The 27,916-nt window shown below is 41.1% G+C and overlaps 2 protein-coding genes and 1 long non-coding RNA gene across 3 annotated transcripts in view; 2 read left to right on the top strand and 1 right to left on the bottom strand.

The window, feature by feature from the left end:
* Positions 1 to 7,254, top strand: part of LANCL3 (LanC like family member 3) — a 41,442-nt gene extending 34,188 nt beyond the window's left edge. The window contains exon 5 of the mRNA XM_068916894.1: positions 20 to 7,254. Within this exon, the coding sequence (XP_068772995.1) occupies positions 20 to 179 (160 nt within the window). The 3' untranslated portion in view covers positions 180 to 7,254. The remainder of the gene's footprint in view (positions 1 to 19) is intronic.
* LOC138061928 (uncharacterized) lies at positions 3,049 to 10,075 on the bottom strand. Its single transcript, XR_011135927.1, has 3 exons — positions 9,770 to 10,075; positions 8,004 to 8,212; positions 3,049 to 3,185 (listed from the first exon to the last, which is right to left on the bottom strand). It is a non-coding gene; the product is annotated as an uncharacterized lncRNA (long non-coding RNA).
* Positions 9,262 to 27,545, top strand: XK (X-linked Kx blood group antigen, Kell and VPS13A binding protein). Its single transcript, XM_068916885.1, has 3 exons — positions 9,262 to 9,601; positions 18,192 to 18,454; positions 25,044 to 27,545. The coding sequence occupies exons 1-3, from the start codon at positions 9,327 to 9,329 to the stop codon at positions 25,868 to 25,870; spliced, it is 1,365 nt and encodes a 454-aa protein (XP_068772986.1). The 5' UTR covers positions 9,262 to 9,326; the 3' UTR covers positions 25,871 to 27,545.
* The last annotated feature ends 371 nt before the right edge of the window (positions 27,546 to 27,916 follow it).

Raw genomic sequence — 27,916 nt, 5'->3', positions numbered from 1 at the left:
TTGTTTTTCTATTTCTTAGGTTTGCAGAGTTCTTATTTACGGAAGAATTTAAGGCTGGTTCCCGGGCATTAGAAAGTGTATATAGTCTCTATGAAGGCTTCTCGGGGACTGTGTGTTTCCTGACTGACTTGCTGCAACCGAACCAAGCCGAATTCCCTCTCTTCAGTGTCTTTGTCTAGAAAATTACATGCTTCAAGGCTGCAGACTCATGGCTATGGGAGAGGGCACCTGCAGTTTCACTTATCTATCAAGAGAGGCTATTTACAAAACAAGCCAGTGGTACCACTAATGCTAGCCTTAAGGTAGCTGGGAGTCAGTTGAAAAAGTAAATACACTGGGGCTTTGGGAGGGAAGTGTGGGAATGGAAAAAATAAATGGTTCAGTGAAAAAAAAGGGGGGGGGGAAATGACTGAATCCGATGGGGTAGATATTTAGCTGTAACAAGAAGCAAAATCTTCTAATTATTCAAGTGAGAGAGAAAGGGGCATTCTCAAACTTTTAACACGGTGATTACACATGGGAAAAAAGGCAAGCTAGAATTACAGGGACATGCAAAGAAAAAACAAAGTGATATATCCAATAGGTTTTAAAAAGAGACCTGAAAAAAACAAGTCTTTATGCAGCAATGCACTTGCAGAGGAGGGTGGCCTAGATATGTCACTACACTGCACAAAGGCAAAACCTGGGAATTTTTATGTGACTACATTTACTAGTACTAGAAACATATTAGAAATACCTGTATCTTGGAGCTCTTTCATCTTCATATGCACATAATGGTAGTTGTATAGCTATATGTTCAGTCTGCAGTTTCACAGGTTCATTTCAGCTAGTGGGGTTTCATGTGTGTAAATGAGAACTGAATTTGACCTTTCCTTTCAGAGCTCAGTCTGTGGTGAGGAGCTGGTCTTCTTATCAATTTACTGTAGAAGCATCGCTTCTTACCAATACCTTCCCTTTCAGAGGGAAGATGAATAGAGCCGTGTAGAAGATTTAGATCAGAAAGTTTTCTAGCAAAGACACAACAACAGCAGGCAGATGCTTTCTTCCCAGTACAGCATTGCTAGATAAATATTGTTCGGCAATACAAAAACTTCCTTTAAATATTAATTTCCTATAGCTGCATTACTGAACAATAATACACAAATTTCATAGAATGGAAAAAATATCTTCCTGATGACTTGTTCACTACAAACCTTACAAATTGAATGCAAATTTTGATAGCATACAGAGCTTAAGAAAATCCTGATAAAACTCAAAATTGCTTCTTTTCCTGGTTAACAAAATAACGTATATGCCCAAATGATTTGTAGCTGTAGAAATACATGGTTTGCTCAACACTACTTGCACTAGCACTTAAGGTTGCAATTATATCCTATTTTTATAGACATTATACATATATATATATGATATAATAATTAAAAGCTAAAGAACATGCTAACGTGGATCTGTACTCAGAAAGCTATAAAAGCAAATATCTGTATTTAAAATATATTTGACTATTTATTTTTATTTTTACTGGAATACTGTAATATAGTTATCTTTAAAGACATATTGGAAAGACTGGCAGGTCAAAAATTTAGGTTAGAGTGAAAAAACTGACATACATGCACTGCCAAGCATTGCAGTCTCTCTCTCCCCATATTCTCAGCTGGAGGAGATTCCAGCTTGCTGTATTTTTAATGCCGAATCCATTAGAGATCCCACTTGATTTCAGTGGGCCTTGATCAGGCTGCAGGATGGAGTCAGGTCTTGCAACCCTTCTGTATTTTAATATAGTGATCCCATTCCTACCCATGCCACTGTTATTTTAATGGGATGACTTGCCTTAGTATGAACTACAGATTAAGATTTCTGCTATTTAGTCTTGCACTCTGGAGCTCTAATTAGTTATATTAGCCCAGAAGCAACCACATTTCATTGGTGAATAAAGCAACTGTTCTGTATCAGCTTGTCAAATACTTGGGAATCTTTGGATGAACAAAAATCTTAAAATTCAGTATACGGTTGTTATATTTGTTTATTCTGTGGGATAAAAGATCTTTTAAGAAAGCCATTAATGTCACTTACTTCATTATGGTGAGTGGGGAGATGTGAACGTGTTTCATAGGGAGCTATACATGTGAGGCTAAATCAACAGTCAGTGGGAATGCTCATATGCTTTGCACAGCTGTTTTTAAAGGCTTCTGTTAGTTCACAGCAAAATCCATTTTCAGTAGTGAAAATTCTAAGTCCATTAGGATTCTTATCTAGCTACTTGCTGTAATTTGGATGGCTAATATATTTCATACCTGGAACCTTTTTAAACAGATGGTTAAGGAAGGTAAAACTTTTGGCTTATCCACTTTACCCCTGTGGTCAATAGCTTTCCAGTCTAAACTGGAGGGTAACATCATTCAGGTAAAACGTACAAGCAACTGAATTTGTGCCACAGCATTTAGGTAGCTCCTCTAATCGTATTTTATTTTAAGACAGAGAAATGAGTTCTGCTGTGATCTGGACTCAAGGCTGCTGTAATGCTATACGTGCTGCAAATCATTTTATCTACAGATGCAAACTTACAAAAAAATAAAAGCCTCCTGTTTTGATAACTAAACAATCAGAAAAACTCCCAGACTTAAGCCTTAAAAGAATCTGTGCATATCAGCACAGTAATCATCACCTTCTTATGTTGTCTCCAGTGTGTACTGCTTAATTTTCTCTGGGCCACAACATTTAATTTTATGGAGTTAGTTATTTCTCAGGAGATGCTTTAAAAAGAAAATTTTTGCCAAAACCTCAATAAATCTAGAGCACAATACATAAATACAGTAACTTAGATCCTGACCAAATCATGAGTGCTGATATTGTAACTAACATACAAGCCACATGTGTTAAAATGTACCATAACAGTTGTTGATAAGATCACTCTGTTTTATTATGTTTCACTTCCAACAGTCATGTTTCTATTTATCTTTTAATGTAATTCTTCATAAATGGCAGGATACATATGCTAAGAATTCAGCATCAGTCTCTGCTGATTTTCCTGCTGTCTCTTTGTTGAATGAATTCCTTCTGATTTCCATTCAAAGAAGATTCTGATTCGCTCTGTGTTGTACTCTGAAGCACCAGCAAAACAATCTGTCTTTGCAGCTCTTTTTCATATATGTAATCCTTAGTTCTGTGTTTGGCTTCATTTGATACGAATCCTGTGAGAAAGAAAACACTTACTGTCAGTAAAAGTATTCTTACCCTTTCAACAATGAGAAAAGTGATGCAACTGCTTGGTTTTCAAGATCCAGGTCCCAAACATCTCTCTGCAAGTCTATGCAAGTTTTGCACTGACTTCAACAAGAGCAGCATGCAAACTTTGTTTACTGACACTTAAGATATTTAAATAGCTAACATAAAAATCCATTCTCTTGGAATACATCTTAGAAAACCTTGGAGTGCAATTATTCTTCACTTTCATCAGACAGTACCTACTGCTTCACTGCTTTTCTTACCTAACCTCTCAGGATTAAGGTAGTTATGTCTAGGTGTGCTGTAGCTTCTGAACCCAGTGTAAATATACCCTTGGGCTCTTCTGAATATGCTAACCATTACATGAATGTGGGGTTTTTTTTAAATCTTTTTCCTCCTTTTAATCCTCTGTCTGCTTCCCCCCTCCCCCAAACTGTTTTAAATATAAGCTGTTGCAGCCTTTATTTGTTGCTTTTAAGACAGTCAGGAAAGCAACCTGAGTAAAGCCAATGGCACTTTTCAGTGTGATAAAAAAATAAGGTCCTTTATGTTCCCTCCTTATTGCTCCAAGCAATTGATTATGCAACCTTTGCTAGACATCCCCAGCTGGATGTTATTTCCTTCTGCTCCAGAATGAAGCCCTAATAGACTGAAAAATTGTATGCCTGAACAGATTCTGCCATGGTGCTGTAACAAAAGACTGTGTTACCAGAACCTTGAGAAGCCTCTTTCAAAGTGTAAAACATAAGTTACTGAATCTTGTTTGCACATTAGTCTCTTTACTGTGTTTGGTTTCTAAAGTGTAGGCAATAGGAACTTAGGTGATACAATAGTGATTATGCTTTTAAAGCAAAGAGGATGCATTGTGTGGGTATCGGTGCTTTTTTGTGATGTACTTGTGTTCGTGTGATGCTCTTTGTGAGTAAAGCTGTAGATTTACAAATCAGTTTAAGGAGCCAACTACTGTTCACGACTGTTGGTAGGTCATCCACAGATTACTGCCATGGAATACTTTTGAGGGAAACTAGATCTGTAATGTGAAGATTTTGTGATTTCAGGATTCATAGAGCCAGATGCAATATATGTTTCGGCAACAGTACAGTTCTAAGAAATAACTTTAATTTTTTCCTATCGCTTATAACTTCTCAGCATCAGAATATATTTGTTTTGCACCGCTGGATTAAATACCTGCTTTGTTTGCATCATGTTTCCTTCAGTTCCCTCCTTTTCCTTCCCAATCTATGAATTACTTGAGAAGGCTGAAAAGGCAGCCCAGGTCGTCTGCTTTTGAAAATAAGATGGAACCACTTCATTTAAGAGGGGTTGTCTACTTATTTGCATGACATTATTTTTGCACTCCCAGCTGGTCTCTTCTCCCTGGTAATGCCATTTTCCACCTGCTAAGTAAAAATCATTATACAGCGTAAGAACTGTCAGTGATGTTTGCATCACTGCATGAAACACAAGAGTGACTTTCTAGCGACTATGTTCACTCCTCTAGTATCTCAATTCTCTTACGACAATCAAAAGTAATTGAGTAAAATCGCTACACATCCCAAGTATACATTTAAATAGTTCTGGAAAATATGTACAAATGAATGCAAGTAAAGAGATCACGCTTTTCACTACTCTGTGTAATTAAGTAATGCCACTTTGGTGTTTTAATATTCATTATATAGACATGCTGATAATATGATAAGAATATAGATCAGATTATAAAACCCTACAGAAAAACTAAATGTAGGTAACTGTTGTGTACAGAAACGTACAGGTGACGTGTGCAAATTGAAATTTTCATAAGCAATCAGATTTTTGTATGTAAATCATTATTTCCACATACAGTTATAGCATCTACCAATACATTGCATGTTTTCTGTAAACAGTGCCCTATTTTAGCATATGCAAGCATTTTGAGAAAAAATCCTCGTTACTTGTTTTGCAATTTTGACCTATAACATCCATGGACAGAATGTATCTCTGAGGTCTGCCATATAAATCTCAACTCTGGCAATCCTTTCCTGCATACCTTGAACACCCACTGGCATGCGTACATCTTCTAATCTGTAGGAAGATTAGCATATCAGGACTAAGAATTGCTCTGTAGATTTGAAAGCGTAATCGTCCTGTAAAGAACTAGACAGTTGAGCCAACAGTTGGCCAACAGCACTGTTCAGATTTTTCCGAGAAGACATTTGCATTTATATTTAAATGTCCTGGATTAAGTAGTAAGCTGCCGCATTAATGCTAAATTGAAAAGTTATAAGAAAATGGCCAAAAATCACGTTATTAAGTGAACAACAGACTGCAAAGCCATAAGCCAGAAATGCTCAGGGCCCACAAAACAATACAGTAATTTAGAGATGTGAACAGGCATTTTCCAAGACCGTAGCACTGAGTTTGCTTCATTGCACAAATACTGGTACAGTATGCACTGTACCTAACAGGTTTTAGCTGCCTTGAACAACATTTCATTGCCATTATAGCGAAGCTGTCATAAGCACACCTGCTGAAAAAATGCTGCCTATGGAAGAATTGCCTGTAGTTGAACCTACTGCCTACTCCAATCATTTAATGGAATAAGAGTGATGTACACTATCAGTGCTTAGGTGGTTGGAAAAAAAAATCCAAAAAGCCAACATGCACAAACTTTTTGATCTTACTTTGATCTGTTAAAATTCCTGACTAATCTGTACTGTCACTGCTGTCACTCTGTTTCCTGTACTCTGTATATTTAAAATTTCACATCATGCTCTGAAAAAAGTCAATCTATAAACAGTAAACTGCTTTAAAATACATAAGGCTGCATTTATCTTTAATACAAACAAGGGAGTCCCTTGACTTTGTTCATGCCATGACTCAAAGGGAAGGTGGAGGCAGTTACGTCAATACAGCAATACCAATTAAAATGGCAGAAAATTAATTAAAAACTTATTTTGCATAGGGGTATAATGATATTTGAACAAAATATGCTGTATAATGCAGAGATACTCATCAACAGCACTGCATGACTGTATCCCTCCCAAAAATTTCATACAGAAGTCCTGAAGTCAATTATATTCTGCACTGAGTGGGAAGGGAATCCTGTTCAAGTGTTTCTTTCCACTTCATACAGAAGAGTAAGGCTATCATCTAACCTGCAACTGAACTCAGCTTATGTCTTCATTACCAGGAACACAAATGAGAGAAGAAAGATTTCCTCTACCCATGGTCTGATTTTTCCACTGATTTGGTCTTGAGCACTCATTTTAAGGGCCTGATCTGCCACCCATGGAGTGTGGTGAATCTCCATTAGACTTCAGGGGTGCAAGGTCACTCCCTACCTCAAGTGTGAAATAGGGGCAAAACTGCATCATTCCAAGCCCCAAAGCTGCAAACATTTGTGCACACGTGCTTACCTAAGCTCACATGAGATGCATGTTGCTCCTGAGTCCCATGAGATTAGTAAAACTTGTTCATATAGTAACAGGAAAGCACAGATGTTTGCATATGGAGGGCCCTATCTGCTGGCAGTTTTATACCCACTTCAGTTCACTATGTCTGCAATATACATGACTACCAATACCAATAAAAAGTACAGGGAACTTAGATGGCATTTCTAACAAAGGGTATTATTTCATATCTAGTTTGTGTTGGTGACACTTGATTATTCAATATATTCTAGCATATGATGTCCATTTCTTGAGTACATGCTGCGTCCTAGATTCATTTCTCAGTGTAACAGCGATTCACAGCCATAGTATGGTATGGTATAGTCTTTAGAATCAAGATTGATTTGATTCTTTAGAAATGCACCTTATTGTTTAAAAGCAGGACCCCTGCTGTTCTAATGTTTTAAACACTGTGATCTCTCAGAATGTGTTTATTGTACTAGTTTTGTATTGTAGATTATGATAGAAACTGGATTTTATAGCTTTTTAAAAGCAGTGTTAATATTAGGCTTCATAGTGACAGAACAAACTCTGTGTATGCCCGTATTATTAATATAAAAGCTGTGATTATCTTTTGCCTTAAATAAAAACCCAACCTTAAATATTAGGATTTTGCATGGGATTGGTTAATTCTTTACTTATCTTTCATAACGCCAGCAACTTTTTTTCTGGGGCAGTAATGACTCAGTGCCCCAAAAGCTTTTCCGTGGTACTGCGTTATCAAAAGTAAAACTGTTCATCTGAGATTTAGATAAAAGATTCAGGCTGCATAGAGTAATTAGGTAAAACTATCCCGTGGTAGTTTTCCACGGCATAAGAGAAGACAGGTTGTTTTTGGCCTGTAGGTTTATTTCCCACTTAAAAAATTATTTTCAGCCTACTTCAATTCCCACTACGTGTGACCTCTTCCCTCTCCAGAAAGAACACTCCATTCCCAGTGAAGAGCTTTAGATGGTAAATTCACCTGAGCCTTCCTTAGCAAGGCTTCCATCTTTGCCATCACCAGCTGAGCTCAACCAGAGGCAAGTGATGAGACTCCAGATTTGCCAAAGCTGCATTAAAGAATGGTAGCTGATAAACAGAAATAGCTATTAATGTTATCTTATTAATAGGCCAATAGCATTTAATATCCCGTTATCTTGCCTTTCCTGTTATATTTCTGTTAGGTCTCAGGTCTCTAGCTAATCTGCACATGCAGATCTGCAATTACCTGGGAACAGGCAAGGAGAAACAAGATCTGTCAGGGAAGGCATGGGAGCCAGCTGAGCATGAACCAAGTATCTGCACCAAGAGGGAGAGAGGAGTGGGTGGGATTGGAGACCCCCCTGTGCAGGGATGGAGGCGCCTTCTGCCAACCTGATTTCATGTGTCAGAAGCTCTGTTTCTTGCCAGACACTCAGATGTTGTGGAGAGACTGCCAAGGCTTATCTGGCTCTGGGGCTGTAATCCTTTGCTGCTCATCCAAGTGGGCATCAACGATACTGTCAGGGTGACCTTGAGCGTATCCAGAACAACTGCAGAGCTCTAGTGGTGAAGATGAAGGGCATGCGGTGGTCTCCTCTGTCCTGCTGGTGAAAGGGAAAGGCTCAGGGAGGAGAAGGCAAATTCTGCCAGCCAACACCAGGCTGCTTCAGCAGGTGTGGCAGCAGGTAGAGCTTTGTATTTTGTGAATGTAGGAACCTTTGAGGCAAAAGGCCTGATAAGCAGGGATGAGATACATAAAGTGGGACAAGAGCGTCTTTGCCAAGAGGCTCACTAATTTGATGAGGAACTCTCTAAAAATTAGGTACATCAGGTGATAGTTACCAGGACTCACAGGTCCTTTTCTGCAAAGGTGTTTTCTAGTCAGTTGGCACCTCAGCCTTTATTGTTACATGCAGTTATTTCATCCCAGGTGGAGGACTTTGTACTTGCCAATTCCTTTCAGGCCATCACTCCAGCCTGTCAAGGTCCCTCTGAATGGCAGCCCTACCCTTCAGCCTATCAAACTCCTCTTCCTCGTTTAATATGGCTCTTTCAATGCAAAGGAGCTCAGCTCTGTTTCTTGTGCCCCAGTGGGAACGAAAATGCATTGATGCATTGATTCTCATTTGGCTGTCTTTGGCTCCAACGCTATGCCAGAGAGACAGTCATGCGTCTCTCCTCCAGCCATGTCACAGCCTGGACCAAGCCACGACAATGCTGAGTTTTTCTGCACTCGAGACAGCAGGCCCCAGCTAGTCCAGTAGTGCCGCTCAGGCCTTCCCAACCACTGCTTCAGCATGAAGTAAGGCAGAAGCACACCAGGCCGCCGTGTGCGGTGCTACACAACAGGGCCGCTGCCAGACGCGCAGGGACTTCCCAGCAGCGGGGCAATGTTTCTCCCCCCCCCCCCCGCCCCAAGAGGCAAGTGTGCGGGTGACTATATCGCCTGTAGCACCCGGAGGGGCTGAGTGCTGGCGAGAGCCGCCCCTCCGTCAGCCGCGGCACCCCCGAGGCGGCTCCCGCGCCTTCCTCGGCCTCCTCCCGCCGCCCCTTCCTGAGGTGAGCGCGGCGCCGGCCGTTGCGCCGACGGCTCCCTCTAGCGGGCGCCGCGCGCGCCGCGCCGCGGCCGTTGGGCGGGCGGTTGGGCGGGCCGAGGTGCGGCGGCCGCTCGGGCGGGTGTGGGGGCGGCTGCGGCGAGGCGAAAACGCGCCCCGCATGGGGGCCGCCGGCTGGCGGCGGGCGGCGATGAAATTCCCGGGCTCGGTCCTCATCTCCCTCGTCCTCTTCGTGGCCGAGACGGTGGCGGCGCTGTGCCTGAGCGGCACGTACGGCACGGCGGGGGACCGCATGTGGCAGTGGCTGACGCTGCTGTTCGCCCTGCTGCCCTGCGCGCTGGTGCAGCTCAGCCTGGTCTTCATCCACCGCGACGTGAGCCGCGACAAGCCGCTGGTGCTGCTGCTGCACATCCTGCAGCTGGGGCCCCTCGTCAGGTGGGTGAGCCCGGGGGCCGCCGCCGCCGCGGGGGTGGCCGAGGGCGGCGGCTGCGCCCAGTTGCCCCCTGTGCGCGGTGAAGGCCGGCGTCCCTGCGAAAGCGTGGCGTGCGGCCGCCGCAGCCGCCTGCGTGCGGGCGGTGTTTCGCTCTGCCTGCCCGGGCTCACCTGTGCCTCCCGGGTGGTGCCGCGGCCGGCAGGCAGGACCGACCCAGCTGCCCCGCCGCCTTGGGGCGGAATTCCCCACCTGTGCTACGAGCCGAAGTCAAACGTCTCCCAAGAAACGTTCTGTGTTTGAAAGCCTGAGGGAGGGATAGGGGTGGTTTTTTTTTTTTTTTTTTTTTGACGTGTCCTTAGGCAGGAACATAACGCGGGGCGTGGTGTTTTTCTGACCTTCAGTAAACACTTGTCGTTGGGGAAAATAGGTTAAGTTGCTCCTGAGAGGCTGCAGATGAGAGACGGGCGGGCGGTAGGCGGGCTGCGGTCCCCTGGAGAGGGGCGAGCCTTTTGCGTGTGCGTTTCTCTGTATCTGTTTTCGGTTGGTTTTAAGTTGTTCGACTCTTTGCAAATGAGATCAGCCGTTTGACAGCTGTGTTTGTTCACTGCCGTTTTGTCCATAGCAGCTTACTCTAATACTACTTCAAAGAGAGAGAGGAAGATTTCTGCAGATTGTTAGTTTAACAAAAGGATGGCAGTGCTCCCATCTCTACATATTGGAAATACTAGTAATGCTCTAGCCTGTCTCTTCTTTCAGAAAGTGAGCTTCTTGCCCCAAATTGCTTTGGAGAATTTTCAGCATCGGTGCAACTTCTGGTTGCAAATGTCCTTAAAAAAAAGTAGACTAGTTACAGAGTTGGTGGAGCCCCATGACAGATATTTACTGGGGACTTAAATTTATGTTCAAATCACTTATTTAAAAAGAAAGGGAAGTAAGTACAGTATTTTTGTAGTACCGGTTAGGAGAAACATCCCCCAGCGTTTTGAAATTCCCAGAGAGGGTGGAAGCAGAAGATTGGTGATGCTCAGATGAAAGGGTGAGCAGATTAGTGGATTTTCTTTTTAATTCTCAGGAAGAGATCTTGACTTTTCTTTAACCTTAACTAAGTAGGGTTTCACTTTTGTTTTCCTCAGCTTTGTGTTATCTGTTTACAATGCTAGACCCATAGTATACAGAAGATATTTTCTACTGTGTTGGTCAGCTCCCAGATGAGATGGCTTCCATAAGCCCATGAGCAATTTTACAGTAACTATCACATTTCCGTGAATCCTGTGTGCTTCTGCATTTCTCAAAGAGATACTGAAGTCAGAATTTCTAGAAAGTTTGAAGGTGTTCCAGAAAAGTTGCAGCATGCTTGTATCAGCTTTCCCATGGCATCATTTCAACAGTACTAAGTGCTGCCTGTTATCCTCTCTCTAGTCCCCAGGATAACTTTAATTACAATTATTAATGACAAGAGGGCAGTACTGTCATGCCACATGAAAAACTTGCTTCTTACTAAAGGCTGCAAAGGCTTTACTAATTGAGAGAAAGAGTCTCTTAGAAAGTAGCTTCTCTTTACATTCAGAGAAATGTATCTATTCATAGGATAATAGTACAAAAGTGTGAGAAAGTGAAGTGGTTGGTCTGAAACAGACACTGAAAGCAAGCTTTAACGACAAGGTCTTTTTTTCTTCCTTTGCATAGCCTTCCTGTCCACTGCCACTAAATATTTTGTATCCATCAGAAGAGGGAGCAGATCACTTTCTATCAAGTGTAGATCCAGTCTGTAAAAGTCCATGTGCTTTCTGCTTATGAAATTTCTCATCTTTCTCTCTTTTACACAGTGGGCTTTTTATCCTGAACTGGCATATGCAGAGGTCTGAGGGCAGTTTTGCCTGGAAGGCAGAATATTATTGGGTTACATTATCACTTTTATAGTCCTTTAACCATTGTAACCTGAAAAGGAACAGTTTTCCTGGAGCCATGTTGTCCCATCCCTTTAGGCAAGCCTCAGCTCGTTGGACTAGGAGAATCCTATTGCTGTTAGCAGTCTCCTTCCTTGTTTTAGAAGGGCTGTTAGTTGTTGGGGTTTTTTGTTTTTGTTTTTTAAACTCCTTCCTATGATTTTTTTTCCCCAGAAGTTGCTAAGGGCTGAAAAAAAAGGTAGATGTTCTGTTCTGTCTTACGAGTGATACCCTATTAGCATTTCTACCCATACAACACATAAGCACACATTATCGAGCAAGCAGAGATACAGTGTAAGCCCTTCCGAGCTCTAGGAATTTGCGTCCCCCAAATAAGTCTTCAGTCTACCTAGGGTTGCTTGTGTTTGGTCTCTCGTTATGAGGGATCTTATACCTCAGTGGCACAGCTTAGCACCTTTTTGGGAGTACTGGATCAGATTAAGTCAAATAGGTCATATAAATAGTAGAACCATCCCAGGCTCTGTTCACTTGTGATGCTAGAATGAAACTTTAAGTAGACTGCTGATTGCAGAAGATGACATAATTCAGTAGAGGGCAATCTGCCTGGGCTGGGTTTAAAAAGAAAGCTAACATTAGCTTTTTAACAGTCTCTGTTGGGCTTGTAACATAAAGCAGGACAATTATCATTTCACTATTCAGACTGCCAAAGAAACAAATATCACTGCACTGGCTTACCAGTACACGCCCATGTACAGTTTGTGAGATTTTTTTCATAATTTTAAAAGCTAGACTTTTTTCCCCTTTCTTTTTTTCTTCTAAGAAAAATATTAAGTTAAGATTTTGAAGAAGAATATGGAAATACCTTGGTGGGGGAAAGAGGGTGTTTAGTTTAGCAAGCCAAATGATCCAGCCTGTTCTGAATTCTCTGTATGACAGGAAAAAAAAATACATTCTCCTATAAACCTTTCTTACATATCACCACCTTCCCCAAACACCCACGTTCCACCTGTTCAGGAGGCATTTGCTGTCCTGATGCTGCCATTGGAAGCACTAAAATTAGGAAGCTTCCCTCTTCCTGGAGAGAACATTTGCTTTAACAGGAGAGTAGTGTTTACTCACCCTTTTGCCAGTATTAATTCCTTCTTTCACTCCCCAAGAGGATCAGTTTCTCTATTAAGTCAGAGCAATTTATAGAGTAAAATTCATAATAACCTGTGGTGGTCTGACTCTGATCTCTTAAGATGTATGTGTGCCTGAGACACTTCAGAGCAGTTAGCTGGAACACGGTGACTGCAGATTTCTGTGCACTGTGGGGGATTTCTGCAGCATTTCAGGTTGCTGCCACTCCTTGTGAATGCAGTAGTTCGTCCGGATGCTTAGAAAATGTATTTGGATGATTTCTCCTTTTTTTGTAGACGGAGGTGTTTTTTTTTTTTTTTAACCATACAAAGTAAATTACAAAGCAAGAACTGACTTAAAACTGGCTGACACAAGCTGGATGCTTGTGGTTTCTTGCTATCTCATTAACCGAAAACAATACTAAGATGACATGCAGAAGAGACCGGTGGTGCTTACTTCTGATACCATCTTCAGGGGAAGGAAAATGAAGTGATTTCAGGGTGTCTTTGAAAATACCATCCTTTGGTGCTTTGTGAACTGAATATGTGCCTACAGATTCTTGCTTACAAGAAATAAACAATTAGGAGCTCGCTCTGTCTGCATGATGATGAACTTCTCTTGCAAAAAAATTTGAAGCAAATAGAACAGGCCCCTATACTGATAGAACACTAATGAGTGTTTCCTCCTGATTTTAATACGACAACGATATAATCATTGGTTTTTTTTTTAATGGGATCAGGCTTTGTTTCTCAAGGCATAAGGAAAAATAAAATTACATGCATGTATGCACCATGTGGACAGCAGCAAAGGAGATGTCATAGGAAGTTCTCATCCAACTGCCAGAGGAGCAGCTGTTACAGCTAAATTTAATTTGTTGAGCTTCAGGAGGAAAAAAAAACAACTATGGGCTGAAATTATCAAAGTCATTTAAGGTTTTGGGCACCTAATTCTGCAGTTTGAAATCTAATAAGCTATAATGTTGCAGATAGTGTTTCAGATATGTTGTGCAGAAACATTGTCTCTCGTGGATACTCTTTCCTGGTAACCTGCTCTATAATTTAGAATAGAACAGATCTAAAAAAATATTTTCCTTTTAGGACTTCCATTGCCAGACCTTACTTTGGGAGATTCTCCTAGCTCTAAATTTTACAATTGTTGCTGCATCTCTCTCTTTTCCAGATGGGATGAAGATGCTTAGTCCTTCTTCAGTTTTCTTTTTTCTCTGCTCTTAAGCAGATGCATTAGGTGTCCCAGATGAGATAAATAGAAAGTCAGCGCAGATGGAAGGTAGAACAATGAGTGAGGAGCAGATCTTTGTATTATCTAACCCAGGTAAGTAAATCTGGAGGACTACGAGTTTTTTGCACACTTTGCTAGACAAAATGAATTAATTACGAATGAAGTTATTTGGCAAATTCTGTTGTACATTTGCAGTGGACATATATGGATAAGCCCCTTGAATTAGACATTTACCCTTGAAGTGCTTCTTGGGTGTGGGAAGTTCCATGTTTTCACTGCCTGCTCCCTCTTCATAGCACCATTATTTTGCTTGTATTTAAATTCCACACGCTTGTGACTGAAAGAGGGAATGAGGTGCTCCCTCTCAGTGGGCATATAAGGATAGCATTATTCCTCCTACTGACTGTGTGCAAGACAAATGTCTTGCTGCTGAATCACTCTACAGGCACCGTAAGGATCCTTGAAAATGTATAGCTCTTCCCTCTGCCAAGATTTGGCAGCAGGAGAGAGCAGCACCATCTTTTTCTCATCTCTTAGCCTGTAGTGTGGAGGGTGAGTAGATTTTTTTTTTCTTTGAAATAATATTAGTTCCTCCTGGGCCCATGCTACAACTGTCATTGCTTTAAGTCCAGTGAAATTCTGTGTCGAATCTGTATTAGGATCTGTTGGAAGGGCCCTAAATATCATTGTATTGCAGAAGAGGGTTTGTGTGGGACTGTTCCTACCTTAAGATCTCCCACTCACAGTCTTCCAGAGCAGAGAAACAGTGAGCGCTTGGGACTTCTATGAAATTCCCCATTTTGTAACAGGTTTTGTAACTGTGGAGGAAAACTGGCTAGGAGCAATTGCTGTCTTGCATTGTCTTTTAGTTGTGTTTTGTGTTTTTAAAAAAGAGCAAAAAACAACAAAAAAAAACCCGTGCCGGTACTTTTAAAGACCAGATGTTCAACCCTTCTGAATGCGCTTTTTAGACAAAGTCATAACACGGCACAGGTATGTGATTTGATTCTTCAGCCCTGTTCTGAACCCTTCTGGTCTGGCTGGCCCTTGAAGTGCCTATGCTCATCTTAAAGTCTATTACTTGAACGTTTAGATTAGTGCTACTTCTTTTTAGTGTATCAGTTGTCAATCTGCTCCTCCTTGAAACAGCTGCTTGGCCTGTGGCGTCAGCTGGAGTCTTGATTACATTTGACATCAGTGACCTCCAAAGACACTCTTGCCTGGAATGGCAAGGTTTCGGAGAAGATGGGCATCACCACTGACATAATCTGAGCGCTTGCATGTATTATTTTTATGACTATATTGTGCTAATAAAAGTCCCCTTTGGCTGTAAGGTGTGCTGATCAGACTATTCATTTCACATTGTATTGATAGTCTTTGCTTTCATACATGGACATAAAATATCCCATCACAAATATGGTACTCGATATGCTGCTACTCAATATGTAGCTAATAAATACGTATCAAAGGCTTGCTCCAGAGCCCACCGTTTTATTGATTGTAATATTTGCTATAGTCAGTAGTTTCATGAGTGTTATCACTTCTTTCTGGGATTACTGCTTATTTCTTAGATGGGTCCCTAGGCTGTAACTGCTTCTAGTCATACACTGAAATAGTTCAGAGGCTGATGCTGAGATCTCAGTTTCCACAGTAGCTTCAGGTTTGCCCCCGGCACAGGATGAATAGATTGCTGTGAACACTAAGGGAGACTTGAGTGTTCTGGGATCTTTCTTTTGGAATAAAATCAATTTGCTGGTTTCAAAATCTCTGTTGGCTCCAGAAGCTGTTGTGCTCTATTAGTTTTTCACATTTTATTTTTGGCTGTATGGATTCTTTCACATAGAACAAGACTGGCAGGGATTGAAAAGATTAACAAGGGGAAAACAGACTCACCACTGTGAACGGAGCTTCTAGTGCACCAGGGCCTTCAAATAGCTTTAGTGATGACAATAGCTGAAGCCTAGTGAATCAAGGATAGTGCTACAGAATCCTAAAACTAGCTTCTATCTAGCGCAGTTGAAACTTGCTAGTGCTCCAGTTGGGGGGGGCGGGGGGGGGAAAGGACATCAAGATTATTAAAACAAAAAACAGGATGCTTTGATTTAGTTTTTTCAGTGCTGTTTCATCTGTGAGCTTTCCTCCAAAAGGCTATAGCAGACTGAATGGCCATTAGTTTGAAGGCAGGGGAAGAAGGGGTGAAATGAAGCTGAGAAGGAAAAAAAAAAATTCAAAGTAGTAGCCTCAGATAAGCATATCTCCATGGTCTGTAATTGTGAGATATTTTAAAAAGTAAGACAATTAAGCCTTAAGTTCTTAATTATGAAAACACATTGGCAAATGTTTACTGGAGTCAGTGAGGCACAAATGATGACTATCATGTATTTCACCTAGTTTTTTACAGGAATGAAATGTATCCGATCATGGTGCATTTATCTATGTGTATGTGTGTGTGTATCTGACTGTCACTCAGTTCCTTAGGTAACTTTTCAAACCTTTGGTCAATTTTAGCCAACTGTGACCTATAGTAGTCTCAAAGATACTACACTCCCATAAGTATTATGTATGGAGGCAACCAAGTGAAGGAGATGAACTTCAGTGAGGCACTGCAGTGGAAGAGAAGGCAGCTCGCTCCTAGTCAGTCGTCAGAGGAGCTACCCAAGAGGAAAGATGCCACACATATCCGGCCGCTGGAGGAGCTGTGACCAGAACGGGCGCCACAGAGCACCTTGCACTTGGGATTTCCCTCTCCCACAGTTCTCTCCCAGCTGGGAGAGAGCTTCAGTGGCAGCCATCCCTCCTTAGTTCTGCTGCTCTTGCAACAGTTATTTTCCCTTTTGAAGTCTATAGTGGCGTTGGGCATAAAAGGGAAAATAGGTTGTGCCCATACTAGGTTTGGGTTTGGGGGGATTTTTTCAGCCATGTCACTTATCGTTTATGGTCCTGCTATATATGGACTCTTCCACAGCAGGCCCTGTATTTTCAGGACCCTGTGCCGTGTGACACAAATTGGGAGTTTCTTTCTTCTCCCTTCCGCCTCAACTTGTGACTCCACCTGTACCTCAGTGGATCCCTGCTTGTTACTACTTCCTAGACAATGTTGACTGTTCTCTTGTGTCTTTGAGGGTCCTGCCTGCTGCCCAAACCCATCCTTGACACCTTCATACCCCAGCAACTCTCTTATAAGTGTATTTCTTGAGCTTTAGCTGGAATAGTCATGGAGGGGAGTTTCAGAAAGGATAGTCTGACTGAGGCTACATTGTCTTCTCTGCAGCTTAGGGAGATCAGATTGTACTTACTGCTGTATCGTTTGCCAACCCCTTCGGCCCATTTTTATTCTCTCCCTAACGCGTGGGTTGTTCTGTGTGCATGCATAGAGGCAGCATGACCTAATAATATGTAATTTCTGAATAGAAACGCATGTGCTGGCACCACTTTTTTTCTGTGGAAGTTGACCTGTGGTAAGTTAGAGCTATAGAAACAAGGGGGTTTGGTTCACCTGTGCAAAAAGTACTGAGAGCTGCAGCAACTGGAAATACTGTAGCTTCTTATTTTGAGTATTTTTGCAAGATTCTGTTTAATATTCCTTAAGCTGTGGAATAAAGGTAAGCAAACATAAGTAGTAAAGCTCTGATTTTTATCTCTTTTTAAAAAGGTTAAAATCCTGAGTGAGCTGTGAGGCTCTAAACTGAAGACAAGATGGCTGCTTGTTCTCATTGCTGCTGCTGTTGCTTGCTACTTGTGTTTGGGAGGCCTTGTTGGTGACTCAAGGTTAGAGCCCAGCTGTGTTTATGAGGTGCATGTGCCTGCTTAGAGCCAGCTGTGCCCTAAGGTTCTCTGCAGTGTCTTGAGATGTTTCATTTAAGGCAGATGTATTAGGAGGTGGTGCTCTTGTCATTTTCCATTAGTATGGATGGATGGATAACACTGGGGAAAAAAGACATGAGACTCTGCAGAAACCCTTCCAACTTGGGTCCTAGATTGGGAAGCTATGATCATTGCAATGGGCAAGTAGTGTAAGGACTTTAATAAGGCAGCAGAAAGAAATGGCAGCTCCTGGGACACAGTTAAACCTTCCATGTTTGAGTATTGCTACAGGCAGCGAGAAGAGCACTCCCTAGTTCTCGTCCTCTGTCACTTGTAGTTTGCATTTATGGATAGCATCTGTCATATTGCAAGCATACTAAGAGGGGAAAATGTGGAGGTTTTGCACTGTAAATAAAAAGTGACTTAGTACACAGATTGCTTAAAATACTAAGGAGCGGGAAGATCTATGCTTTTTTTTTTTTTTTTTCCTTCCTTATTACTCTGTTTACTGATTTGCTTGTAGGTGTGTGGAAGTCTTTTACATTTACTTCCGTGCTGGCAGAGTTGAAGAGCCCTATGTCAGCATCACGAAGAAAAGGCAGATGCCCAAGGATGGGTATTCAGAAGAAGTTGAGAAAGAAGTGGGCCAGGCTGAAGGCAAACTATGTACGCACAGGTCTGCATTCAGTAGGGCATCTGTGATCCAGGCGTTCCTTGGATCTGCACCCCAGCTCACACTCCAGCTCTACATCTGTGTCCTGCAGCAGGAGATCACAGCCGCCAGAAGTAGGTAGAGCTGTTGTTAACACTTCCATGTTTTGGTGGGAGGGAGAGGAGAAGAGTTGGCAGTCAGGTGTAGCTGCCCTTGACAAGAACTGAAAATATTGCAAAGGGTTCAGCTCCCTGGCAGCTTTTGATGATGATGTTGCACTCAAGTTCTTCTCTATAGCACCATGTTTTGCACTATGACACTTACTGTAGCATACTTTGGTTGCTATAGGAACGTTAATATGGTAAGTGACCATTATGGCAGGAGAGGTAGGCAGGTGGAGGGACTGAGCCATCTTCTCTGAAGAGAAGAAAAATTTACCTCTGTTGCCTTTTGATTTCTGGGCAAGCTTTCTAGCAAATTCCTGGGGGTACAATACAAAGTATACTTTGCCATGCTGCATTAAGGAAGAGGTACTTTAAGGAATGAAGTTTCAAATATATACTGAGGGCACAAGCTGGCTTTGCTTGTGCAAGCTTCTGAATTTGGAATCAAAAGGCAGAACTGAATAGCTCGATATTCAAGTGTGGCCATATGATCTCTGGACCCAAGCTCTCGAATCTTCACCAAGAAGTGCGGTACCACATGGACTTAGCAGGTCATATCTTTCTTACTGTGGGACTCTTTGCATCTTGCTCCATGATGTGCCCCAACTCCTTGAAAAATCTTGATTTGCTGGCCAGATACTAATAGCAGGATCTATTTCTGCTGGATTGCAGGACAACCTGCTTTCCTATATGAGATCTTCTGAGATCCAGTTTGCGGTGGACTGAGTATAGGAAGTGCTTTGGCAACTGTGCGAGCTTCAGGTGTCTCCCCACTGGAATACAATATAGCTCATGTAGCTACAAGGCCATGAGAGGCCAAGGATCTTCTTCAACTTCAAAGGTAGGGAGGCTGAGAACAGATAATGTGTTATGAACCCAGCTGTGTGGGGTCTTGTTTTTCTCTCCCCCCCTCCCCCCAATTCTGATGTCTTGATAGGCAGTGAACCAAAATAAAGACTTGAGGTTTTTGAATAAGTCGATACAGTAGTGTCAAAGTTCTCCCCTCAACTCAGGGAATGGAAAATCTTGGTGTGCCAAAGCATATAGAGGTATGGTGACAGCTTAAGTTCTTTACACAAGAAGTATTATTTAAGATTATGGCAGTAGACAATTGAAACACATTGCTCCTGACTGTGTCCAAGTGCCTCACGGCACTTTGCGTAATTGCGGTGTCTGTGACATGGGAATAAGACCAGTGCAGTTGAATCTTTTGCTGAGCAGTGCCGTTAGCACACAGTTTCCAAGCAGTTCTCTGCAGATGGCATTTGCTTGAGAAAGGTCACCTTCTTACTGTATTTTTTCTATTGCTGGTGTTGACATTATTGTTCACTATTGCCAGGAGGAAGGGCTCTGTTCCAGATCATTAGAGAATTATGTATTTAATGATTATTTGTAACTTTGTATTACTTCTGACTTTCATCAGTCACTGCCCAGAGCAACTGTGAATTACAAACTGATGAATGACCTGTGGGTGAAGTTAAACATCCAGAGAGATTCTGTCTCACTAGGCAGTTCAATGAATATGTGCATAGTGAGACAGAGGAGGACAGAACCCACCAACAAATGCAGGAGACATTCTGTGTCTCCCAGAAGCTACTGGGCATAGCAGGTCCTGTGTAATTGTAAAATGCAGAAATCAAAAGAAAAAAAATAGCAATTTTTTTTTAGTCAGTGATCTACGAACAATAGCAAAGTCTGTTAGACCTCATTCATCAGAAAAACTAAAAAATGCTGTAGGAGGAGAGTATCAAATAAGATCCTAACACCGCTTTTCTCCGGACACCTGAAAATGAAACTAGCCCTGTAGTCGGAACAGAAGAGATTAAGACTGAATTGGAGAAGCTGAAGAAAAGCCACATTGCTTCACCAGGGCAGTTTTTAAATGAGTTGTACACACAGGTGTTTCACCAGCAGAGCAGTCTGACAGGCTGACTTCAGTCTTTGCTTTGTATTAGATTTGCAATGTCATTCATCCCAAACCTTTTTTTCTCCCCGAGTTCTTCCATTTCTCCTACCTAGCATTCTGATAGGTTTGTTGTTGTAAAGGGTGGATGTTCTTTCCAGTTCCGTTCTGGGCACGTGGTGAAACCAAAGCAGTCATCCTTGAACTTTCTTGTCATAAATATTTTCCTTTTGTATTTATTTTATCTTCTGAAATTTTGAAACTTTCTGTAGTCTCTTCAGCTGGCTTCTTTCTGCAGTGATACCTTTTGTCCACCAGTATTATTCAGCCTCCAGAGTAAGCAGGAATGATGCATACCACAGTTTCAGCTAGGCGTTTGTTATTTATATACAGATATTCTCATATATAGGGACATTCAGTAGTTTAGCAGCCAGTACAGCTCTTCTTCCATACTTCATCTGGTCGTCATCTTCCCTGTTCTTTGACATCAATCTTCCAAAGTGTGTGTACTTTTCCATTTGTCCTGGTTATAATATTAATCTCTTCTTCATGTCTTTTGATTTCCACGTTTTTTGTCTTGTCTCGTCATTAGTCTGGATTTTCTGGATTTCTACTCTAACCTATCCATTGTTCTCTGTAAATTCGGCTTAGTCAGTGGTAATGAGGTCGATATTATCTGTGAACATAAAGCTGTATACCATCATGCCATGTAGCATGGTTTATCCCTTTTAGATCTGCTTGAAAGTCATTATTGCTTCCAGTATCGAATTGAAGAGCTCTGAAAAGAGCATGCATCCTTGGCTAACCCTTTTTGTCAACCAGACCCATGCTGCATCCTTCTTGTATACTTTGTGGCACTCATGAATTTCCCTAGATGTTTTATTGGCTAATTAGATTCTTGCCCATGTCAGGCATTCTCCAAATTTGTCATATTACTGTCTGCTAGACCCACTGCAGCAAAGAGTGTAAGGTGAAGAGAGCTAAAGACAGTGGCAAAAGCAGGGCAAAGCCTCTAGCTTTGTGATGAAAGGTGTAATGGCTTCTGTAACTGTTTGGTGTGAAATGCATAAAAACATGGTTGGATAAAATGCAGCATTGGAAAGCCACAAATTGGGACCAAGTTCCTGACTTGTTACTCTGTGAAGTGCCTGATCTGAATTTGTAATTATTGCCACTCCCAAAATGGACATCTAAGTCTCTGTTGTGTATCTAGGCTTCACCCTGTACTGAATGCTTCAGCATCTATCAGTATCAGGCATTGTCTTAGAGCCAACTGCAGCCTTGTATTGAAGAGAAGACTGGCATCAGGCTCATGTCTGCTTATACAGTGTTGGACAGATACCAGGACCCCTTCATTTAGGTAATATCACCTGCAGAAGCCAAGGCCAGAAGGTGCTGGAAAGACGTGAGTCAGCATTAATTACAAAACTAGATGATTGGAAATAGCAGGGAGGATGCATGACTTGGCCTCTTACCCTTGAAAAAGGGCCAAGTCATCAGCCTGTAGTATTGAATGTGGAAGACTTGCTTCTGTTGAACAGTGATCCTTCTGTAAGTTTTAACTGTGCTGTTAACAGCAGTAAAGTTATTTTCTTCAGTTCTTGGTTATAGTGATAAAATCATCTCAAAAGGCGGATTTTCCACTGTTTAAAAATAAAATCATTCTGCTGAAAAAGGTGCATATTTTCTTTTTTAATGAAAATTTGTAACAGTGACTGACTGCCACCTCCAAGAACAGAAGTTTTACTTTTATGGTCTTTTTCAACGTAGTAGTTTCTGCAATATAACTTTTGTAATGAGCATAAACTCCACTTTTGGGGCAAAGATGAAGAGCCATTGAATGATTTCTGGATGTTCTTGCCATATATCTTAAGATGCTTCTACAGTTTTTCCTTCTCATCTCAGTGACCTTTGACCACAGAATGCTTTTGCATTGTATGAGCAACATACTTCATGTATTTTTGAGTACTAATTGTTGTTCTTAAGTGTTGAAATTCCATCTTAAAGGCAGAAATTTTGGTATCTAGGTGTCTTCCATAAGGAACAAAATAGGTGCCTTTATGAAATCTAAAATGATGATTCATTTTAGAAAGGTATAATAAATAAAATAGATAACTTACATTTCTTCACAGCTGAATATAAGATTTCAGTCATAGATATTTTGTGATATATCTCTTCTAGTGCAGAATTAACTTTCTTACTAGCTCTAAGGCGGAAAGACCAGGTCTTGAAAAGACTCAGGACATCATTTAAAAAAAAAAAAAAAAAAAGTATAACAGTGTCTCCCTACATGGTGCTGGGAGCATGCACCTCTCATTCCTAAGAAAAATACAGCTTTCTGGAAGTAGGAAGGAAAAAGAGGAATGCCTTTAAATCGTTATTAAGACAAATATGAGATTTAAAATACCTAAAATGAAATCAGGTAGTGAGCTTAATATTTCCCAGCTTATCAAACCAGAAGACACGCAGAGTTCCAGGACAGAAGCACTCAGGTCTCCAGATTTGCAGGGGTCAGGGGAATGTTGTTTGTTTGTTTGTTTTTAACTGTCAAAACATTCTTTTGCTGAATTAGTTCATAGAAGTTATTTGTTCTCAAATAGTTCTAGAGGCCGTTCCAAACTACAGGAAAGATTTCTGGAAAGAGTCACAGCATATCATTGGTATTCTTTACTGTGCTTGCTTGCTCTTCTGCTTTTAGCTGATATTTTTGATGCCATAATATTTAAAAATTCTCAGATCAGGTGCAGTGCTGTAAAAAAGGTGTTTAAAAACACACGCTAAAAAATGAAACATTAAACAAATGCATAATCATTTTCAGAGGGCATGTGCACCACCACACTGCCACGTATAAAATTACCATATAAAATGGCAAACATCTTTCAGCTTACAGGATGCTATTGGAAATTCAGATATAAAAGGTTTTTGTCTCCCCCTCCCCCTGAGCAATTCAGAGGTTTTTGAGGACTGGGGTGCAAGGGAGGTTAGCTAAAAGGATAGAGGAAATCCTGTTAGCAATTTTTTAGAGATCCTAAAATACGCTTATTTCTTTCAAAGTCATGCTCGGAGGTTAATAACTTTAAACAGGAGAAGCTGATAATCATGATTAAATAGCTATAGCAAAGCAAGGAATCCAGTTCATTCGTAGGATAATGACACTTAAACTGATTGAAGGCAGCCCTGGTTGCTAAGCACTACATTAAAGTAACCGACATAATTGAGCATTGACAGCTCTGTCTTGTATCTGATGCAATCTAATGCTCTGTAACATGACCAATTAGCTTGGTCAATTCTGAAAGAAACTAGTGAATCATTTTTACTGTACTTTACTCATTTGCATTTGAGGTGTTCTTTGCATGGCAAAATGGCAAAGATTGAAGCTAAAAGGATTGAATGGGGTACCTAAAATTAGTCCCCTAAATCTGCTATTCAGCATGTCAGTAAGAATGGTGCAGGAAGTATGCAAATGCTAGCAAAACTGTGGATGGTTAGCACCTCTGAATGTCAAGATACTTCTCTTTGTTTGTTTTGTACATCTAGGGTTCTTATACTCTGTACCTACTTAGTTTGGAAACTCTCCCCTAATTTGTTCCTGCCTTCCAGTGTACTTTTTTATTCAGCATTTTTAATTCACATCTTATGCAGCATTCAGCTGTCAGAGTGCTGTAGCCCCAGAGGCTGTCCGTTGCTGGGTCTCAGCTGTGGTATGGTAGCTCAAAACTCTAGTCTCCATTTCTTTTTTGTTCTTGATGGAGAGACTCAGCTGGTAAATGTGCCCAAGAGCATTTGGGACAATGGTGTGGGCCTTTGTGTGGCAACACCAGGCACCCTGCTGCAGTGCCACAGGGCTTTGCCTCCACTAGGCCGGAAGCCAGGTAACAGCTGGCCTCTGCAGTCACTTTTTACAGAATTTAAAAGCAGTGAAACCTCTTCACCTAAAGGATTCTGGGTTGATGGGATATACCGAAAGGTGATCTTGGAGAACTACGTGATCTAAATTTAAAGAAATTTTTTAAAGGAAGTTTCTTTAAATGCATGATATGGGTAGGTGTAAGGAAAATGCAGTGTAGCCAGGTGAGAAAATATCTGTCTACACAGGCAGAAAAAGTGAAAGTGGTTCTGGGTATAAACTGCTGACCTGTGACTGTAGGCTCTGGCTTTCATTTTTGAGTTCCACCGCAGACCCGTTCTGTGTGCTTGAACAAGTTGCTTCAACCTAGAACTTCAAAAGCGTTGTGGTGTCTGCATGCCCAAATAATTCTTAAGAATTTCAGCTTCTGTCTCTCAGTGCTTCAGCTATACGCAGAGTTAATAGCATTCCTCTGTGATGTGGAATACTGTGAGAATAATATTGAAGTTTGAGACTAACTCGTATATCCTTATGAATGAGCTGTATCATTTACCAAAGACAGTTTATGTACAAACAGCCATGCATGAGGGGAGACACTTGTGATTGTTCTATGCCTTTTGCTTTGCATCTGCTTGGAAAAGTAACAAATGGTGAAGAAAATGGGAGGTAGGGTTAGCCTGATAATCCAGAAGTGGATACAAGGAATGGCTCTTTTGGTGTTACGTGATGAAGACTCTCTGCATTACTGTGATACAATGCCTTTAACTTCTGCTAAGCTGGAGGTTCTGATCTGTCTTTTCTCTTTATAGGTGTTTTTATGGTCCTTTCTCTCTTGTCGATTGTATATGGCGCCTTACGCTGCAACATCCTGGCTATTAAGATTAAGTACGATGATTACGATGTCAGTGTGAAACCGGCTGCCTACCTCTGCATATTCATGTGGAGAAGCTTTGAAATTGCTACACGTGTTACAGTGTTGGTCCTTTTCAGTTCAGTCCTTCAAATCTGGACTCTCCCTGTTGTGCTGGTGAATTTTTTTGGTTTTTTCTTTTATCCCTGGATTCTCTTCTGGCAAAGCAAGTCCCCGTTTCCCGAGAACATAGAGAAGGCACTGAGCAGGGTTGGCACTACCATTGTCTTGTGCCTCCTCACTTTCTTGTATGCTGGCATTAACATGTTCTGCTGGTCGGCAGTGCAGCTGAAGCTCAATGATCCTGACTTAATTAATAAATCCCAAAATTGGTACCGACTGACTGTGTATTATATGCTGCGGTTCATTGAGAATGCATTCCTCCTGCTGATGTGGTACCTCTATAAAACTGATATCTACCTGTATATCTGTGCCCCGTTGTTGGTCTTGCAGCTCCTGATAGGTTACTGCATGGCTGTCCTCTTCATGTTGGTGTTCTACCAGTTCTGCCACCCATGCAAAAAGCTCTTCTCCTCCAGCGTTTCTGAAGGTTTGCTGTCCTGTTTCAAGTTCCTCTGCTTTGTTTGCAAGCCTCCCAAATCCACCATACTGATGGACAAAGCAGATCTGAAATCACCTGCTAATACTGATGAAGCCCGGAGCAGTAGCAAGACAATAGATTCTCAAAATGGGAATCCTCATCAGAGTGTTTCTTCCAATGCCTAGTACAACTGGTAGCAAGCAGGTGCCTTTGGAAGGTGCCAGATCACCTACTGGAAATGCTGTGTATCTTGGACATTGTGTCTTGTGGATGAGGTTTTTTTTCTTGCAGATGTAGCACTGCATGAAGACTGACAAGCCTACCTTTGTGGGTAACTTAAGTGCATGAGGGTATGTTATCTCTGTATGTGTCTGTGTATGCACACAGAGAGCAACCATTGTTTGTATAATTCTACTTCAGAGTTTTTTTGCACATAAGTATATTATCATTTGCTTATTTTGAAGTCATTATAGGAGACATCCTTCAAAAACTGGCCTGATGCTGATCTTACTCAGGAAATCTGAAGAGGATGGATGGAAATGCATTTTATTTCAGATAAGATGTCATTATGGCATGCCACCCTAGCATGGAAACAGACCGTAATCCTTGACTATATATTGACTGTAGCTGTGGTCTGCTTTGATTAAATTGCAGACTTTTTTTACATTCTGATCAGTGTAATAAGATAGTACTTGTCTTTTTGACTTAAGAATTGGACTTCTGCAATTCACTGTAATCTAGGTTGCCAAGAAACAGCCAATTAGACACCACTAATACTGAAACGTGACTGTTACTGAGAATAGCCAGAGGGGTTATTGGTGTATGCACTCTTCTACTTCTTATATTTGCTGCTTGTTAGTAAGGGAATTAAATTTAGGACAGTAAATGTAAAATTCTGGAATAGCTCAGTCTCTTGACATCATCACAAATAAGGTTATTTGTATGTTATTCTGGTATAAGGGTGGGGTTCACTTTATATAACTTTAAATGTCTAGAAGTTGGGCAGATAGTATGAACTAGTGATGTAAGTACTCTCACTACATCTCCAGAGAATGATTCAACGCATCCTAAAATGTTGTCCTAGGCAGGTGATATGAATCATTCCCTGGAGAGCTATTACTGTGTTGACCAGGTGCCTTGAGAATTAGTTTAGACTAGACATGTCACTTTTAGATGGCTAAAATTAAGAGAGACAAGTGCCACTCTGATTGTCAGGGGTTTGGTAGTGCAGCGAGCAGGGAACTCAGTGACTCGTCATGTGGAGACAGAGAATCTTGAGTCCTTCTTTTTGAGTCTGTGATATATTATATTAGTTTGATATCAGTAATTTAAAACACCCTGGCTTCTTTACCTCAGAAGTACTGCAGGTTTGAAATCTTCTAAAAGAGGAACCAGAAGGCATTGACTTTTTTTCTATGCACTATATTACCACAATTAATTAAAAGCATTTCTGTATTTTGTAAGTTGCTGATAAAGTTTTAATAGATGGACACTCGAGAAGTACCATGTAGTGGAAATACACAAAACCAATTGTATTTTAAAAAGTAAGTGAAAGTTTTTTGCACTTTGTTTGCTCAGCACCTTGCATTTCTTCTGAGTTTTACACCTTATGGCTGCTAGTGGAAACAAATAATTCCTGAACCAAAGCATCTTTTATTGTCCTCAATTTAGCCTCCATCCTACCTTTATGGAGGACGTGAAGTTCTTCAGAAGAAGGGATTTCAGCATCGTTTTACTAAAAATGTCACAAGTCGAGGATCGAGGTAATTTATAATGAAATATGTCATATGCAGTGCTGCAAAGATCTAAGCTGTTTTTATTGTTCTTTACTGCACTATAAATGAATGTCTTTGCACTTCACTTTTATAGTGGAGCTGTGTTTTTTATTTTGCTTAACGTGTGTGTGAGTGTGATATGTGTATGCAGATCTCATTAAATTATTGGTGGATGGTAATGGGAGTTTTTGGCCTGAGCTTGCCAGGGGAATGTACCTAAAATATCTGGTGAAAACACCAAACCTTTCTGTTCTCATTTCATTCCCTGAAGAGGTTTAAAATAGTAGAGTAATTCCTTGGAGTCACTACAGTATTTCTCTGTACTTTTCTATATGTAGAAGAGTTTTTTCAGAAAAAATGTAATGATGAGTTAAAGGAACAGGTGAGAGCTTGGAGTTGCCTCCAAACCTACACATTTTGGTAGAGAGTTAGATTGAGCATCTAACTTTATATTTG

This window comes from Struthio camelus, chromosome 1 (assembly GCF_040807025.1).
Source record: "Struthio camelus isolate bStrCam1 chromosome 1, bStrCam1.hap1, whole genome shotgun sequence".
Taxonomy (NCBI): domain Eukaryota; kingdom Metazoa; phylum Chordata; class Aves; order Struthioniformes; family Struthionidae; genus Struthio; species Struthio camelus.
Note: the sequence above shows the minus strand (reverse complement) of the source record. Positions and strands in the feature narration are given on the sequence as shown.